General features: G+C 33.7%; 2 protein-coding genes across 3 annotated transcripts in view; one reads left to right on the top strand and one right to left on the bottom strand.

Annotated features, from left to right (window-relative positions):
• LOC134249696 (kinesin-like protein KIF12) overlaps nt 1-6433 on the bottom strand; it is a 44926-nt gene extending 38493 nt beyond the window's left edge. Inside the window, exons 1-2 of one of the 2 annotated variants that reach the window (XM_062732032.1) lie at nt 6258-6433; nt 5336-5453 (exon numbers count right to left, since the gene is read on the bottom strand). In XM_062732032.1, the coding sequence (XP_062588016.1) occupies nt 5336-5412 (77 nt within the window). In that variant the 5' untranslated portion in view covers nt 5413-5453; nt 6258-6433. Of the gene's footprint in view, nt 1-304; nt 1044-5335; nt 5454-6257 lie in introns of those variants that run through there. The other variant, XM_062732031.1, reaches the window with a different exon arrangement.
• Nucleotides 6434-11208: 4775 nt separating this feature from the next.
• LOC134249727 (uncharacterized) lies at nt 11209-19360 on the top strand. Its single transcript, XM_062732075.1, has 8 exons — nt 11209-11342; nt 11702-12073; nt 14825-14947; nt 15202-15360; nt 15839-15954; nt 16274-16373; nt 18309-18988; nt 19084-19360. The coding sequence occupies exons 2-7, from the start codon at nt 11789-11791 to the stop codon at nt 18492-18494; spliced, it is 969 nt and encodes a 322-aa protein (XP_062588059.1). The 5' UTR covers nt 11209-11342; nt 11702-11788; the 3' UTR covers nt 18495-18988; nt 19084-19360.
• The last annotated feature ends 359 nt before the right edge of the window (nt 19361-19719 follow it).

The raw sequence follows: 19719 nt of genomic DNA, 5'->3' as shown, positions 1-19719 counted from the left end.
GGATTATCCGTGGTTAAATACGATCTCTACGTTTAGAACATGTTAACTTCCACACATTGTTTATGTATACGGATATGAGGTCCGTTTATACCAAACATTTCTTTGTTGACAAACTCCATAAAATCTATCGTTTTTGCTCGATCAAAATATTTTTTTTAATAATAACACAAATCACACTAAAATTATTTTCAAAGGATATGAAAGGAAGGATCGCAAAAGTTTTCCTCAAATGAAAGATGTTCACTCCAAATTAAAAGGGGATGTATAAGACCTATAGAAGCAAAATTAGGGTGGTTTGACTTACCCAAAAGAATTCGGGAGGGTGGACCTTCCTGTGAACTTTTCCTTTCGGTCCCCCTGTTTCTCCACCCCGTTAGTGATGGCGCTGTCACTCTGGACAAACCTTAACCCACCCTGACTCGATCCCGGCTGTTTGGACATCGCTTCCTTTGGTGTAGCATTCCGACTAGAATTAACACTTTCTGGATTTCCGAATTCCATATTCCCATAAATTTTCTATCAATCCCAGGGGACAAGCCCACACAATCACTCCATCCAGGTAAAGAAAGCGGAATTATGAGAAAGTATTCACCGGCCAAAGCAAGGTACCTTCAACGATTAATAATTAACAGCACAGCGTGCGGTCCCCTGCTTAAGTAAGGATAAATTAAACATTGTTTTCTTAATTGTGACCAACTGATGGAGCAATTAAATAATCAAATCTCCTTCAGTAAAAGTTTCTTCGTCAATTTATTCTTCGGATTTGTTTTCTTTCTTTTTTTCGCAGGTAATTTTCAACTATTCCTTAAACGTAATAAAATATTTCACAACCTTCAAAAATCCTTAGCAACAACACACGAAACCGCTATTTAGTGCAAAATACTCCATCTTCACGGCAGATACCCCATTGTTAAAAAATGAGATTTTCTGGTCTCCCTCGGGACTTTTCCACTGCAGAGTTTATAAGAAATCCAAATACCCTCTCCAGTATTATCCAATAAGCGCCCTCTAAACGGTTGTGATGAGGTCGCTGTATTGTCTCCCGATCTACCCGTGGTCTGTATTATCTCAGAAAAGGTTCAGTGGAAGAATATAAATACACCCGATTAAATGCCCCCACGGATTTTAATTCAATGTAAAACAATAAATACAATTTCTGGTCTTTATCATGATCCCCTGTTGCCTATCGACAACACAACAACCTAAAATATATTGCAGGACTATTTTATTGCCTCCTTCAGGAAATTGTATCTTATTCTACAAGAATCAAGAGCTGTCATACCGTTTTCCTACACATTCTCAACAAGGCTTTTAACTTCATTAACAAATTATTCCTTTAACAGAACTAAGGCAAGAATCAACAGGTATAATGGCAGGGGAGTCGAGTTGATTCTCACTGGGGAACTACATAATTAAAGCTACTTTGTCCCAAACTGACTTTGTCATGATTAAAGGTAATCAATACGCATTAATTATAATCAATGTTTATGTATTCATTATGTTACCATAAAGTCACCAAAGAAAGACGGGAGAGCATTTGTAACAGAAATGTCAACTTCAAAGATCGGAGAGTCGAGTCTTATTCATTGACTGTTCCAAGGTAAATGTAAATGTAGAAGTCATCTTGAAAAATACCGTTCCATTTGTCATATTTCTCAAATGAAAATAACTTGGGTATTTTTTAAATGTAGATATCCCGAGAATCAAATGTAAATATAAGACCCTAATTTATTTCTGCATTACAAACTTTCCTTGTATGGTACCATGTCACCTTGATCAGTAGACACGAGTTAACTGATCAACACTTGAGATAATCTAGGCTCGGATTAGTATCAGGACATCTTCGCCATCGTCATACAGACAGAGAGGCGATACACCAGATAGTGCAATAGATATCATCTCTGAAAACGCAAAAGTGCACGTCATCCAAACCGTCAGCAAGCACATTGTCTCGTTTGTTTGGGGCATAAAATATTTGTTGTTTCGTGGGTGGTACATTCATCAAAAATTTATATGAAATACAATTCATGTGAATAAAATGCAGCGGATTATAGATTAAAATTTATAAAACTTGGCCAAGTGCTTATCACTGCGCTTGAAGTAATTGTGTCTATACTTGGTATCTTCGCTGGCCAAGTGTCCGATTCGAATACTCTGATTTTCGCTATCCAAGTATCTTATTCGAATTTCCTCATCTTCGCTAGCCACACATGTAATGTAAAAATCATACTTATTAAATCCTGTTGAAAAGAAGAAAGATACTAACAAACCTTTACAAAAAGCTTCCCCGGGATGCTTCATTTGTACTTGTTAGTCGTGTGAACTAGCCAATCACGAAACATGATAGATTCTGTATCCACCAAAGCAATATCTTTGCCATCGGGTCATTCTAAATTTTATATTACCTTTGGACAATGTTAGCATCAAAATCAATATAAATCTCCACAAAAAGTATTTGTTGTATCAAGAAAATATAAGGCATTTGCAACATTGGAAACGTTAACCTTTTTGCATTTCCGTAAACTCAGAAAACCCATTTATGACAAATTTAGTGTTAAACTCTATCAAATTGGGAAAAATCGCAACAACAGGCTCTTAAGCGCGTTGAAGTGGTAAAATTTTCCGTACTGGAACCATCAGCTATTGTCTACAATGACACGCCCATTTCTGTAGAAAGGAAAAAATCGGTCAAATGGTTTATTCGAATACCTGTAGGTATTTCATAAATATAATAGCCAATCAAATTGACGGTCTACATAAACACCGAGTAAGCACGTGTTCGAGTGCTACATGTGTTATGGTAACTCCAATAAACATGATAAAATAATAATTATTGAAAAATTCGAAAATTCAACAAGGTCTCTCTCTTATTAATCTCAGGGTATTTACAATGAATTGGTTTTAAATTTTGGTGTAAAGCTAACTTTTTATTAGTTATATTATATCTGGGTACAGGATATGTAAAATTTCCAAACTATATATGTAAAGTGTGCTGATTAACTGATATGCAAAAAGAGAAAAATTTAAATGGTCTATATAAATGGGCAGTTGGCGAATTGTACAGATTTGGCTGAACACGGGTCATCTTGTTTTGCAAGTCCTTCTTTTTTGTTGTGTTAATAAAGAAACCTGTAAAATTGCAACATTCTGAATAATTTTGAATTGAAATAATTTTATTTTATTAGCGTTGTTTATATCAAATATATATATATATATATATATATATATATATATATATATATATATATATATATATATATATATATATATATATATATATATATATATATATATATATATATATATATATAAAAAAAACACCTTCGACAGCAGAGCTAAAAAGTGCATGAGAGAAATATATTGCTTCAAAATGGGCAAAATCTGCTTTGTAAATGGATCAAACTCATTAACATTGACAAACTAAAGAAATTTAAAAAAAGTTTAATATTGTGAGAAATTCACAAAATGATCGTTAGCAATTAAGATGGTTTCCTTGAGGGAGTGCGCTTTCTACTTATGTATAGAAAAACAATTACTGCAGCCTCTCAACTTTCCTTTGATAATTTTTTTTTACACTTATTTGTTACCTCAATGCAAATCATTAAAAAATTCTCAATTAAAATTAAAAGGAGCCGTGACCTTAATATGAACTGGAGGTATGTACTCAGTTATTTGATTAAAGACCTCCCATTTTTAACTTAAAGTCTTGTTAGCTCAACACTAGTCACTTCTGCAAACACATTTAGCAATTACAAATATCTAATATTTATCGTCTAAAAATATTACTCGTAATAACTATAGAGACTAATAATTTTATACATCTCTCCCAGCTCGAGTAATCCATAGTCAAACAACTTGAAATTGCCAGACAGAAATATTTGTGGAACTCTTGCTTTTAAAATTAGTTGGGTAAATGTTTTTCCTGTATACGTTGCTGAGTACGGCCTTGGCTTCTCTCTATAGTAACTGTGTCCACTTTAAGGAGCTTTACAAATGAAGGTGACAAACATCTCAAGCCACTCTTCTGACGACTGTATAATTTATCTTAATTTGGTATTAAATAGGCAAGATTACAAGCTGATAGTTATGAAAACAGCAAAATATTATACTAGTATTCATATAGTGAATGTACGGAATCCTGTATAGTACTAGTATTTTGCTTCAATTTTTTTGGTGCTGTACGTACGCGATCGCAAGTAAACTAAGGCTAAGTACTTTTTTTCGCACTATATCCAATGACAAATTGCTCTCGCTTTCATACAATTTTATTCTTCTCATTAATTTGATATTTATTTATTGATTGTTATATATTGAAGTTTACCAGGACTACTGCTTAGTAAACATACAAAGTGAATCGGATTAATTGAAAGCAGTGTATGATGGATCTGATTTGAATTCCCCTCTATTTAATAAATTAAGCGGAATATATTATCCCCAGAAGGATTTTATTGACAGTAAATCTTACGTTATATATCTCTGCGTAAACTATCTTGTAATGATAAGGCCAAAATACACTGATGGTAATAAGGTATCATGGAAACGACTTTCGGTCCGTTCTTCAAGATTTTCATGACGTACTGTAAATCACTTTTTATTCGCGAGAACTTTATTTTCGCGTAATTACGCGAGACAGTGTATTCGCGAAAATTTACATAATAATATTCCTTAAGAATATATAGTAGCACAATTCGTTTTGTCTCACTTATCAAGATTCCCAAGGCACCAAACATGATTGTCATGTTACTTCACCCAAGGCACCAAAGGTTCTAGTGTGGCAATGTTATAAATGAACAAATCCAACCCTGAATTGCCATGGTTAAAACAGAGAGTCTTACATTAAACTCTGTACAAAAAAAGGAAGTGTCACACTACCATGAAAAAGTGTTATTTTATGTTATTTCAACATACATATTTCAACATACATATTGACAGGGAATAAAAAGAAGGCAAAAACCGTTTGATGGAGGTTTAAAAAAGTTTTGTGTCGTGTCCTTTTAAGTCAGTTGGTCGGGAGAGGGCAGACAAACATTTTTTTAAAGATGGCCTTAACAGAAACCTTTCCCCTACCCAAAGCAAAATAATCGCTCACATGAAACGTATATTGTATGGAATTCAGAAGATAAACGCTTACAAATACATGTTCTCTTTATTTAATGAAGATAAGAACATGCAGTCTATCCACTTAGAAGACTGCAGACTGTTACATGTACCAAAGTCACTGTAATTTATGTCTAAATAAAAGGGATCTTTACACGTTTTCAAAACATCACTGAATTGTATTATAGCTAAGTGAAGTAGAAAGCATTCTGTACTCTTACACAAAGTAGATACTCACAGACTCGCATTGGAGATGATGCTGTACTTCCGGTCCATAGAAACCAGAGAAACACGTGACTCTCTTCTGTTTTTCATTTCCGGATCGTCATTGCATTTCACCAATTATGTTTGTTCAGCTAAAATGGGTGAAAAGCAATGTTGCCTATTATTTTGAAACAAAAAAATGCTAGAGCTTGCAGTTTCTTGTTATGATTCTACCATCTCGTACAAAGGGAAAAAAAACATTAAACCTCTTTAACGAACGTTGCATTTATTTACAAGCAAACTTTTAAATATACCCCTTTTTCATGTGTTATTTCAATAATAATTGCTTTAAAGACACAATCACGGCATGTTACTATCCATTTAAAGAAAAGTTACCCCGTACACTTTACACAAAATCTGCACAAGTGACACCTTGCTTATAGTACAACCAAGACGTCACTGTCTCTTGATTTTATCACCAAAGATTGAGGGACTAAATTGTTCCTAAATATAAAGTGGAAAATAACGCTCACTGCTGACAATGGTTTGAATGCAGCGTACTGAACACATGAGATTAATCTGTTATATAGAGGGACCTAAATTGAAACAGTTCGTTTTTATTAAAAGACAATTTCTAAAAGGAAACTTTTAGCTTAAATTTTCATCTCTTTGATCGCTGTTCTTAGTTTGTGGTTAGTGTATATTTTATGTATCAAGTAATTCATTTCGTAGACAGGTTTGGCCTCGGGAAATTTCTAAACAATGATTTCATACGTAAAGTTCCAATTTAGAAATTCGTCAACAGCAATTTATTTTTTATGGAACATTTATCTCTGAGACAGTGGATAATGACATAGGCATATACAAATAACTCTGTATAACGAATAAACGACATAATGGTTTCCTTATTTATATACATTGTCATTCGAATACCAAGTCAATAGTAACGTACTCACTTCGCAAAGATGCAGTGTTTGAATAACTCTCTATTTCCGGGAGACGAGAAATCTGTTTTCCCTCTCACCATTCAGTTGAACGTGTTTGAATGTAGTCCTGGTATTTCAATAAACTCCAGAAACTTCACTTGAGTGTCCCCCTGTGACCATGTTGTCTTAGACAACCCACGGAAATAAAGAAAATTGATCCACACAGAGTTAAACCGCAGTGTCAACTTTCTAGTAATTTAAAGATCGGTCCATGTAAAGTTTTAAAGTATACACAATCAAAAGCCAGCATTACTGCTTCATTTAAAAGTGTTGACTCAAGGACCAATTTAAAGTTAAATCGATAGAAATGCTTAATAAAGTATATTAAAATCAATGGAATGGTCCAGGTCTGATTACCCTTTCTTTAATTGCTTTTGTAAATTGTATCACTTGTGTTTTATACACGAATACTATACTACATGTCGTGTCAGATTTAAATGTTTTACTTCAATAATCTTTCAAAGATGCATTGACAACAGAGGGACAAATCAAGTCATTCTCCTCCGAATGAAGAATTCCTCTGATGCTAAGACACAAGCGCCAGGAGCATTTTCGCTCATCTTGTTGATCCCTGAACTTCCATGAAAAATTTATAAATCTATAGATGCAGCATTAATTTCAAGTCAATATTACGATTTTTATTTTTATAAAACCCTTTTAGATTGATTAACATGTTGATACATTTGAGATTAACACATATAAGGTAAAAACACGTGAGCTTTGATATAGTATCACACTCTAGAATTTTAAAACAAAATATAACCATAATTAATCTTAATACTAGTTTAAAATAGTATTATTGATGGTTTTTGAAAATCCATCTTCGCTAGCCAAGGATTTACCCCATAAACCCTTTGGTTTATATAATAGTAAGCGGAGTGGTCCAAAAACCCTTGCCTGGTGTTAACTGAAAGCCTTGGATAGCGAAGATGGTGAAAATCACTCGAAAATTATGTCACAATATTGATGTCATTTATCTTAAACCTATGCACGTACTTCCAGACAGCATCTCTGCGAATAGCTTTTCTTCCCAAAAGAACTTAGCGGAATCGAGATTTTGCTAATAAATGCCTTACAAAAAACTTTCCCTAAGAGGAGAGTATGATCTAAAGAACAGCAGAGCTAGTTACTGTTAGATTATGTGCTAGTAACTCATGAGATGAGATGACAGTAACTGTAAGGTGAACTGACAGTAACTCGCTGTGAGATGAGATGATAATAGCTGTAAAATGAGATGTCAGTTATTCACTATAAGATTAGGTGATAATAACTGTAAATCGATATGACTTTACTCACTGTGAGATACAATGACAGTATCTGTAAGAAATGATCAAAGTAAGTACATGTATATAAGATTATATGACAGTTACTCGATGTGAGATGAGATGACAGTAGCTCACTGTGAGATGATATAATTGTATCTGTAAGATTATAGTAAATTATGACATTATTCTCTGTGAGATGAGATATTTGTAATTTACTCTGAGATGAAATTTAGTAACTTGCTCTGAGATGAGATGATAGTAACTTGCTCTGAGATGAAATGTTAATTAGTTACTCTGAGATCAGATGTTAGTAATTTACTCTGAGATGAGACGTTAGGACTTTACTCTGCGATGAGATGTGAGTAATTTACTCTGAGATGAGATGTTTTAAATTACTTACTCTGAGATCAGATGTTAGTAATTTACTCTGAGATGAGACGTTAGTAACTTACTCTGCGATGATGATTGATTGAGTAACTTACTCTGAGATGTGAAGTAATTCACTCTGAGATGATATGTGAGTAACTTACTCTGAGAGATGGTAGTCACTTACTCTGAGATGAGACATTAGTAATTTACTCTGAGATGAGATGTAAGTCGCTTATTCTGAGATGAGATGTGATAATAGTAACTTACTCTGAGATGAGATGTTAGTAACTTACTCTGAGATGTGATGTAAGTAACTTGCACTGAGATCAAATGTTAATCACTTACTCTGAGATGTGATGTTAGTAACTTGCTCTGAGATGTGATATCAGTAACTAACTCTGTGATGTGATGTTATTCACTTACTCTGAGATGAGATGCTAGTAATGTACTCTGAGATGAGATGTTAGTAACTTACTCTGAGATGAGATGTTAGTAACTTGCTCTGAGATGAGATGATAGTAACTTGCTCTGAGATGAGATGTTAGTAACTTGCTCTAAGATGAGATGCTAGTAACTTGCTCTGTGATGAGATGTTAGTAACGTGCTCTGAGATGAGATGTTACAGTAACTTACTCTGAGATGAGATGTTAGTTATACTTACTTTGAGATGAGGTGTTCCTAACTTACTCTTATATGAGATGTTCGTAACTTAATGTGAGATGAGATGTTCGTAATTCGTAACGCTGAGATGAGATGATATAATTGTGAGAACAGATGACAGAAACTCGCTGTGAGACGATATCTAGTTCGTTGACCGTCAAGATTTGAATTTTATTCTAGCTATACTGTACTGAGATAAAATGTAAGTATACACAGAAGAAGAGCCTATAAAACAGCGCTCAGGAAAGGCTTTTTCTGTTGGTCTCTCGACCGAGAATACCAGTATAGGAAATTTAATTTTTGTGTATACAATTTACTCAGTCAATCAAGAACTTTATCCACAAATCCGTATTTATCTAATTTATCAATTTGCCCTTTGATCCAAATAAATCGTGTCAAGCGAAACTAGTAACTTTTAGTGTCTAGATCTGTATTGCAAAATGTCATTTAATCTCAGCGAGATGTCGTAGGGACTAAAAATGTCGGTCCTAGTGGACGTCAAACCAAAATTTTTAGTCCCTACGACATCTCGTTGAGATTAACTTGTCATTAAATGTGGCATATTTTGTCAAATTAATATGAATGTTTTATGTCATTCAAAAGTTTTAACCAAAGTCGATTTTTTAAAAATTAGGTCAAACATGAAGGTCAAGGGGTTAGAAATCTTATATTTTGTCACGAGTATGCCTAATACACATGTCAGATATGAAAGCTTGATCTCTTCTTTAAGGACAAAATATTTTTTTTAGAAATAGGTAAAACGTCAAGATTCAAGGTCACGGGGTCAAAAATCATAATGTATTTAGAAAGGTATTGTCAAAGATAATATACATGTGAAATGTGAAAGCCTAACATTTGTGGCAACGCACTTTGAAAAAATTACGCACTATGGAAATTTTTTTAAAAGTGCGTTAAAATTGGGACAAAATTAACGCACTTTTTTTCAAAATGTGTTAAATTTGGGACATAGTCTGGTCCAGATTTGTAAAAAAGAGGGCTAGAAATTACTTCTAACGGCAAATATTAATTATTATTTGATCCTGCATAGTTTTTTAAGCTATTTCGAGTATGCTGAATCCGAAAAAATAAGCTGGCCTTCTTGAAAATGGCGTTAAAAAGGTCAAAATGGCGGACATCCAATTTTTCTAATTTTCTCTTAATGTCGTTCAAAGCAGAGAAATAATGTGTGAATTATTTCACTGAGTGTAATGCAACTATGAAAATGATTAAAAGATTGTTACTATTATTACTTTAACTCAGAAAATTTAGTCGTTTCTACATTTAATTCGAATTTTCTCTGATTTATTTGTCTATTGTTTCTATATTCTGCTTTGTTCAGGTTTTTACTTTGCAGATATCCATACACTGCAGATTTCTGTTTTTTCCTCTGCATCTCACTATTCTACAACTGAATGATGGTGCAGCTGTAAGTTATAAGTCAAAATGGTGATTCAAAATGGCTGATATTCATTTTTTCAAATTATTTCTTAATGTTTAAGTAGGAGAAAGGATTTCTGGATATCTTACTGAGCGTATTACAAATATGAAAATGACAATAGAGCAGGTGTACACAGATTTTTGACATCTTGAGTATTGGGAGTCTCCAGGTAAATAATACCACCGTTACCTAGACCACTCCCCCACCTCAGGTAACCGTACGGTAAAAAAAAAGGTCTTTAAGCTTTCCTGAAAAAAGAATAATTATAATGCACACTTTTATTTTAAATAAGAGAGGCTCCAGAGCCATATAGCTGATCTAACCAACTGACTATTCTTTGGCCAAAGTAGCTTTACAAAATTGAATAGAATAAAAATAAAAATGAATGTATAAAATGCATAAGAAATATTTTTCGTACCTCTTAATACTATTCAAATAACTGTATAAAAAAGGCCAAAGTAACTATAAAAAGACCATGATGTTGCGCGGGAAAATTATTTTCAATGAGCACATATATAAAACTTGAAACCCATATAGTGGCATTTCTCGTACCCCTAATGGTCATATTTGAAAAAAAATTAGAAAATTATAAATACAGAAAAAAAGTATAAGGAAGTCCTTAGTAATTTTAGTTCTTTTCAAACTGAAAGTCCTTTTATGTTCATTGTCAAAAAAATTAATAATAATAATGTTCATTTTGCTAAACTGGTGTCAGATATCATATGTCACCATCTGATTCTCTGATAATCTCTCTGAAAAACATTATACCTTGCACATATTTTTTTTCAAAGTGCGTTGATATGGTCGGTATTAACGCACTTTGAAAAGAAATATTATTTTTTCAAAGTGCGTTAACTTGGTCCCAAATTTTACGAACTTTGAAAAAAAATTTCAAAGTGCGTTGTAACAGCCCTTTCTTTTCTCATTCAAAAGTTATGGCCAATTCAAAAAAAAAAATTAAAAAATTAAAAATAAAAACATTCGTATAATATGCTTTATTTTCTAAAGTATATAATATATTTTTTTTATTTATATATTAAAAATAAATTTACACGAGTTGGAGAAGAGTATTTCTCCACCGAGGACAACTTTGAGCTTTTGTAGTCAAAGGGGCATAACTGCTGTAAACCTTGAGTTATCTAACTTTTTAAGGCAAACTGTCCAATCAAATCACTCGTTTCATCTGCTTGTTAGGACATCTTGGAAACAAAAGACGCCAAAAGCAAGTGCTCGATGAACCGATCATTCGGCACGTATGTGAAGACTAAATGGTTGTTTATTTGCGAATGTGTAAGAGATTTAAGGGATGTGATTTTATTCTAGGTAAGTTCTTGCAAATATTTCATGATAAACTCTTTCGGCTTTAGTAAAATAAAATTGTGTCAGAGACTTTTCAGCTTCTAGTTAATTAATCGATCAGTTGTTAATTGATTAATGAATTTTGTAAACCTTTTCATTCGTACATCGATAACGATTCCATTAATCATAGCTTTGAAGAGAGTGATGTCCATGAATACGCGTTAAATCTTAACTTATTCACCACACGTAAGTCATAAGCTGCACTTCATCCATAATCAGCAAAATGTGCAAGGTTATGCACACACACACAAAAAATGTATCTTCAAAATTCTAAGATGGAATATTCCAATAAAAACTAATACGTATGATTAAATTTATTTTAGGTCTTGCTTTTCCCATAGAATGAAAGTGTCAGGTACCATGCAGTGAAAGGTCATAGAAAAACACAAATCGTAGAAAGATTGGGAACCATGTCTCACAATGGTAGAGGCCGGTTCCGACCTCTAGGGTCAATCAGGGCCAACCTAAAATCTGGAGGAAGTGAGAAAATCCCACACATTCCTTCAGCTTCATCTGTCACCTCTAAAGTAAACCTGGAGAAGGATAACCAGGGAATACTCGGGAACGCCATGGCGGTGCCGCCGGTGAAGGAAAAGAAAGAGGAGAAAGTGAAAGTACAATCAGCTAAATCCGATTCTGGCTCCAGCACAAAGTCCCAGGAATCAGAGTATAAGAAGGAACTCCAGGATGCAAAGGTAAAAATTAACCATCATTCTAGTAGTAGTATAGATGTTCCAGTTATTATATTAGGGTATCTACATGTACATACAATTATGATGTTTCATTTCCAAAGGAAAAGTATAATACAAAAGTATTTATCATGGTGTAATCAGGGCATTTGTTTTTTTTTTGTTGTTTTTTTTATGAAAATATTTTGACATATCAGGAAACAATGCTTAAAATGGGTAAAGTGTAGTTATATGGAAATTTAAAGTGTTCACTCAGACACTTACTCATTATTCTAAGGGAGTTCAGATGATGTACATGTATATCTACAGTATGGTTGTATACTCAACAACTAACTAAAGTTCTTAAAGAGTTTTGAACTTTTCATGTTGCATGTATAGTTGCTTGTATTGCACAAAATTATTTCTTCCACCCTATCAGAAATATACTACAAGTTTATATATAATAAGTAAAATTATCTATATGGACAGACGAGACGCTCCTTAATAATAGATAAAATGTTCCAAGATTTTGTCATTGAAGTATTGCTACTTAAACATGTTTACTAACAAAAATTTGAGGTACCTAACCAGACATTTCTGCAAGATACCAGGGGTAGTTTTTCTTATATAACCCTTTTGGGATGAAAAATAATTTTCCAATTTCAAATGTTTAAGTGTTTGGATTTTTTAAAGACGTTAAGAAACTGGTTTAGAGATCAGAATGTAATTAAAATTTTGAATATTTTTCATACATTACAAAGATGTACAAAACAGATTTTGAGGAACATCTCGTCTGACCTTAATGGTTATAAATGTCTTCCCAAATATTTAATAATAAACTGTTCCTTTCATGTAAAACAAAAATGTTTCTAAAACTAAGGCAGTCCACTTTGTACCGGTATATTCATTTAATTTTTTTCATTATGCACATGCTCGTGCAGTGATGCTTAACCTAAATATGTGTACTTCAAAGCAATTTATGCTTATGGAATGTCAAAATAACTGGATACTTTGTTGTCCCTTCAGACATTTGAACAATTTTTTTTGCTCTCAAGTCAGAAGTCAAGTAGTTGAGGAATAAAGGAAAACTACCGCTTCAGTTCTTTGTAAATCAATCTCATTTCATAAAATGTTATCAGAGCAAATCTAATTATTTGTTTTTAAATTACAGAGAGATTTATACAGAGATAAGATTTTTATTGCTTGATATGAGGTAATCAACAAAAGCTTCCCCTAATGGAATGTTTAATTGCATTTTTGATGTATTTTAAGAAAGAGTTCTACTTCCCAGTAAATAAATTCAGCCTGTATAAGTTTTGCTGCTGTATAAGGTGTGAAGGTTTGTTCGTTGGTATTTACCAGGCTACAAGTTAAATGACAAGTACCTGGTACACTGGAACAGTTGGTTATCTGTGTTTAATATTTGTCTGTGTTTACTCAGGGATCCCATTCAAACATTCTAGATGCTTCAAGATACCGACCTAAAAACAATCCACAAGACAACTCAAGTGCTTCGTCTGGTCTCCGAAATGAACCTCCCTCCTCAAAATCTGTTTAAATACATATCAAGATGAGTTAAAATGTCCACTGGAAGCTTCTTGAATCTTGTGACTTTTTTTGCAATGAAATATTTGAAAATGTGATATGTATATTTTATTTTGGGGAGGTGGGGCACAGATAGCTCTCCCTCTCTGCACCAGTCCTTTCCATCCCCAAATATAGTACTGTACTGACTTGATTTCTGTTCAGTATGATTTCTCCTTCCCAGCTTATGTTCAACATCAAAGCTGCTCTTTTGAAAGTTAGTTGGATATACTGAGAATTTGCATATAAAAGGACCATTCAAATCTAAAATAAATTTGATATATATTAAAATTTAATTTACATTTGATCCTTTGCTCATTAATTGAGAGACCAAGAGCTGAATGGTAACAGAATTGTGTATTCATTGTAACAGCCAACTTTAAGTCAGCTTTGTGGAATTTACCAAAGTCAATTTAAACATTGTTATCATTTTTTGACTTTGAAATTGATTAAATTTTAGCATACACTTTGAAACATTGTTTACCAAGCTTAAAGTGTTAAAACCTTGAATAAATTAATCAGATTCCGTCTGTGTCCTGATTCAGAAAGGAAAATTTTTAATCAACTATCTCTCATTGGTGGGGTCTTGTAGTTCTAAATCTCTATATATAATTTCATTTTCCTGTATATATACAAGCTTATTTCAAAAGCACAAGAAAGGACTGGGATTTGTGAAATCAATAATTTACTTTATAAATTAGCTTCTCCAGAGCTCAGAAGACTGGGGACTTATGTGTACCCAGCCTCAAATTCTCAGTTCTCTACACAGAGTAAAATAATTAGCCAAGAATATAACACAACACAAAGGTGCAAAAAATGCTTACAGAGAGTAAACAAGGCTCTTATTCAAAATTTAAATGGAAAGTGTCCCGGTACTCCACTGTTTCTAGCTTTTAGAGACTGGGGGACCTTTTTCACCTCTCTCACTTTTATTTGGTGCAGAAAAGTCTATTCAACAATTGATAAACCTTTGCTTTAGCAGTTTATAAATAAACCAAACTGATCTATGCCTCAAACTAAATTTATGGTTCTAGCAGAGTTTATTATTTTCTTGACAAAAGGTTTCAATTGACCATTGACATATTTACTTTGCCATCCTATGATGGGTGTATAATTGTTCTTCAATAATTGATCAGTTTATTTAGTGTTAGCAGGTACTTCACCAGATTGATCTGTTGATTTTAATGTTAACAGGCGAGGGAAAAGGATTTATTGAAAGAGATTGCAGAGCTGAAAAAACTGATAGAAGAACTGAGAAGGCAGATACAGGAGGGGGAGCAGACAATCGCGTCACTCAGATCCGAATTAAAAACACAGGTCAGGGGTTTATAATCAATGCATCAGAATATTTACAGTGTTCACATCTTAAACCTGCATTTTAAAATTCAGAGTGGAGAAAGAATCAATAAAATTCCTAATTTAATGTCTTATTAAGTGCTGTTGGCAGGTTCAAGTTAAACAATTTGATGAAGCGACAAGTTGATGTGTTGTATTAATGCTGTAGAAATGGTAGTCTGAAATTATACCCCTCACAAAAAGAGGCATACAAAGTTTTATTCTCGTGTCGACAGGAAGAAACACTCACAGGACAGATAAACAAAGAGAAATCGGAACACGAGGCCACAAAGCAGTCATTACAGGGAGCACGCTCAGAAATCGACGAACTCCGAGCTCAGATCGAAAAACTCCGCAAGGAGAATGAAGATCAGATCGTCAAGCACAAGAAAGAGGTTGTTATATTCACAGGCGATATAACAATGTTATATAATATGAATATAGCTAAAGTATAAATATCTTTACATGGATTTTATATTGATATATGTGAAAGATAAACTTAAAATTGTGTTCTTGGTAAAAATGGTTGGAAAATATTTACTGTATTTGAACACTATCCCTATCACCTAAGCATGAAAAAAGAAGAGTCCAAATTCAGAGTATACATGTATTTCTTTAATTCCTTGTCCTTTTAAATTTTTTATTTACCTTTTGTATCAATTTTGATCTCATAAAGTCCATAAATGAATAAAAGGAGAAGTTTTTGGTGGGCTGGCATTATGATTTTGAATGGGAGTTTACAGAAGTACATAACTGAATAATAAAATATGTGTAATCCTCTTACTGCTCAAGTATTAATCACACCCAAGTATAAATGAAAGAAGAACTTTTATATTTTGTATCGTTTAATGTAAATTTGAATTTACATTTCAGCTTGAGGAAAAGATATTAGAAATCACTACCTCTAAAGACAAGGAAATAAAGATTAGAGATGAGAAACTAACCAGGTTAAAAAACCAGATGGCAGATGCCTTAAAGGGGAATTCATGGTATGGCTCTTATATGAGTACACATTACTTAAGTAATAATCCTACTATGTGTTTAATTCCAAATTAATCTGATGTGAAAAGTTAACTTATTTACCACATTTAGTCTTAATAATATGAAGGGAGAGGCACAAGGCAAACTATAATGCAGAAAATATCATTAATAGCATAACAAACCGAAACCACAGAACTGTATGAGAGAGAGAAAGAGAGAGAGAGAGAGAGACTTATGTGCATTGAAATACTCCATAGTATGCTCTGTAGAGATTTTCATCTGTGTCCACAAGCTCCTCTTTAATGTAGACATTTTGTTTTTTTTCAGGGAGAGACAGCAGCAGTTAGAGGAGCTAACAAAGGAGCTGGCCAGGATACAGGAGGAATGTGACGCTCTTAGGATGAGGCTCAAAGCCTCCAAATCTAAGGTATCTCCTATAACTATACAGGAGGAATGTGACACTCTTAGGATGAGGCTCAAAGCCTCCAAATCTAAGGTATCTCCTATAACTATACAGGAGGAATGTGACACTCTTAGGATGAGGCTCAAAGCCTCCAAATCTAAGGTATCTCCTATAATTATACAGAAGAAGGATCAAAGCCTCCAAATCTAAGGTATCTCCTATAATTATACAGAAGAAGGATCAAAGCCTCCAAATCTAAGGTATCTCCTATAATTATACAAGAGGAATGTGACACTCTTAGGATGAGGCTCAAAGCCTCCAAATCTAAGGTATCTCCTATAATTATACAGGAGGAGGCTCAAAGCCTCCAAATCTAAGGTGTCCCCTATAATTATACAGGATGAGGCTCAAAGCCTCCAAATCTAAGGTATCTCCTATAATTATACAGGAGGAGTGTGATGTTCTTAGGATTAGGCTCAAAGCCTCCAAATCTAAGGTATCTCCTATAATTATACAGGAGGAATGTGACACCCTTAGGATGAGGCTCAAAGCCTCCAAATCTAAGGTATCCCCTATAATTATACAGGAGGAGTGTGACGCTCTTAGGGTGAGGCTCAAAGCCTCCAAATCTAAGGTATCTCCTATAATTATACAGGAGTGTGATGCTCTTAGGATGAGGCTCAAAGTCTCCAAATCTAAGGTATCTCCTATAATTATACAGGAGGAGTGTGATGCTCTTAGGATGAGGCTCAAAGCCTCCAAATCTAAGGTATCTCCTATAATTATACAGGAGGAATGTGACACTCTTAGGATGAGGCTCAAAGCCTCCAAATCTAAGGTATCTCCTATAATTATACAGGAGGAGTGTGACACTCTTAGGATGAGGCTCAAAGCCTCCAAATCTAAGGTATCTCCTATAATTATACAGAAGAAGGATCAAAGCCTCAGAAGAAGGATCAAAGCCTCCAAATCTAAGGTATCTCCTATAATTATACAAGAGGAATGTGACACTCTTAGGATGAGGCTCAAAGCCTCCAAATCTAAGGTATCTCCTATAATTATACAAGAGGAATGTGACACTCTTAGGATGAGGCTCAAAGCCTCCAAATCTAAGGTATCTCCTATAATTATACAAGAGGAATGTGACACTCTTAGGATGAGGCTCAAAGCCTCCAAATCTAAGGTATCTCCTATAATTATACAAGAGGAATGTGACACTTTTAGGATGAGGATCAAAGCCTCCAAATCTAAGGTATCTCCTATAATTATACAGGAGGAATGTGACACTCTTAGGATGAGGCTCAAAGCCTCCAAATCTAAGGTATCTCCTATAATTATACAGGAGGAGTGTGACGCTCTTAGGATGAGGCTCAAAGCCTCCAAATCTGAGGTATCTCCTATAATTATACAGGAGGAGTGTGACACTCTAAGGATTAGGCTCAAAGCCTCCAAATTTAAGGTATCTCCTATAACATCACTAAGAAAACTTTCCAAACACTCTTGTAGAGGCTTGATGCTCTTAAACAGGAGATTACAGTCCATATATTTAGAGGATACTATAAAATAAAAGTACTTTGAAATTTAATGTAAAAAACCAACACTTTAGTTAGGTGCTGATATAAGATAAAAGGTCTATAGGTTACATTACTCACTGGAGTCACATTTTCTTGACTATGTGCAAGTGAACACATTCAATTACATTTTCCTATTCTTAACATGATTTAGGCCAAGGCCCTTCATTTAAATGATATTTGAATCCTTTACAATAAAATATCCTGTGCCAAGTTTGATTGAAATTTGCCAAGTGGTTTTTGAAAAGTTGATATATTAAAGAAAAGCAATAGCAGACTGGCAAAATTTGATCAGAACCTCATTCGTGCTGCTAAAAGCACACATGAATATGTTTCTTGAATTTGTATTTCTAAATGGGTGTTTATAGATCTGTTTTATAATTTCTAGGGTGGACACTGCGCAAATTGCCAGGATATGACAGCCAAGCTGGAAAAATTCAATGCCTCAATTAAAGAAAAAGACCAAACAATCAAAGAACTGAAATCACTGTGTGCTAAATTTGAAAAACAGCTGACTCAACAAGACTATTTGTTAAAACAATGGGCGGAGTCTAAAGGTCACAAGGTCAAATAAACTGACAGGAAATGTGACCTTCAAAATCCATATAAATTAGTAAGATTTTACAAAGTGTTCAACTTTGAGTGCCAGTGCAGTGCAAATGTGGTGAAACTGTTGAAAATACCTGGTACTCATATTAACATACATGTAAAATTAGTACAATATATGCAATGTTTTAAGACATCTTGAAGCATAATGTACACTGCTAAGTTTTTAGTCCTATATTGATTTTGTATGTTGACCAGTCAGTACTCAAGTATTCCGTCCAGTGATTACAATGGGACATATTTTACTTGTTCATGTATAAATCCTTTGTAATACTGCCAAATTTCATGTTAATTGATCAGGAAATCATTGGTCAATAATATTAATTTTAGGGCATTTTACTCTGCCTGTGATGCTTTGTTTTATTTGACCTTATTAGTGATATACCATGGCCTTAAATTAGTATGATTATGTACTGTCTTAGTATCTGCCTGTCCGTCTGTCTTTCCTTCTGCCTATTTGAGGTCTGAGACAGACAGATACTTGATATTACAATCCTGAGTTGTGTTTGTTATACTGTGATGTACTGTCTGTCTGTCTTTCCTTCTGCCTATTTGAGGTCTGAGACAGACAGATATGTATTACAATTCTGTGTTTCTGTGATGAACTGTCAAACAACCCTACAGCTCTGTGCCTTATTCCTCTGCAGTTTCACTATTCTTTTTCAGATAATGGATAATTATCAGCTGTTCTAGTCCACCAGACAAATTCATTTTTAGGGGTCAGATCTGCCAAATCCTAGTCATATTTGTTACAGGAGTGATAAAAGCTTTATGCTGAAGTTAAGTTTATCAAGACAATTTTAAATTACTCTCCTGATTTTCTGTTTCAGACATTTATTTCAAACATTTCTAAATTTGAAAATTCTCTTTATGAATGTTTAAAGTATTTGATTCCCAGACATCTCAAATTTAATCTCCATAAGTTTTGATCCTGTGTCATTTTCCCATGAACCAGTGTTGTTTGGAGAGCAGAAATATATATAGTAATTTTTATAGACTATTTATGGGGTTTTCTGTATAATGAATCTCAGATAATATGTTCTATTTCACATTAAATGCACTCTGTTAAATGACAGATTTTTATAAAGGCCCATTGACTATTCTATTACATGATGTGTGTTATTTTAATATTGTTGGGATCAAGAGGTTTTTTTTTATTTATGAATGTTCTCTTTGGTGTGAGCTTCAAGTAG

The sequence above is a fragment of the Saccostrea cucullata genome, unplaced genomic scaffold (assembly GCF_032062105.1).
Source record: "Saccostrea cucullata isolate Sc308-1 unplaced genomic scaffold, CSIRO_AGI_Scuc_v1 ctg305, whole genome shotgun sequence".
Taxonomy (NCBI): domain Eukaryota; kingdom Metazoa; phylum Mollusca; class Bivalvia; order Ostreida; family Ostreidae; genus Saccostrea; species Saccostrea cuccullata.
The sequence above is the reverse complement of the archived record's forward strand: the minus strand, read 5'-3'. Positions and strand labels throughout refer to the sequence as shown.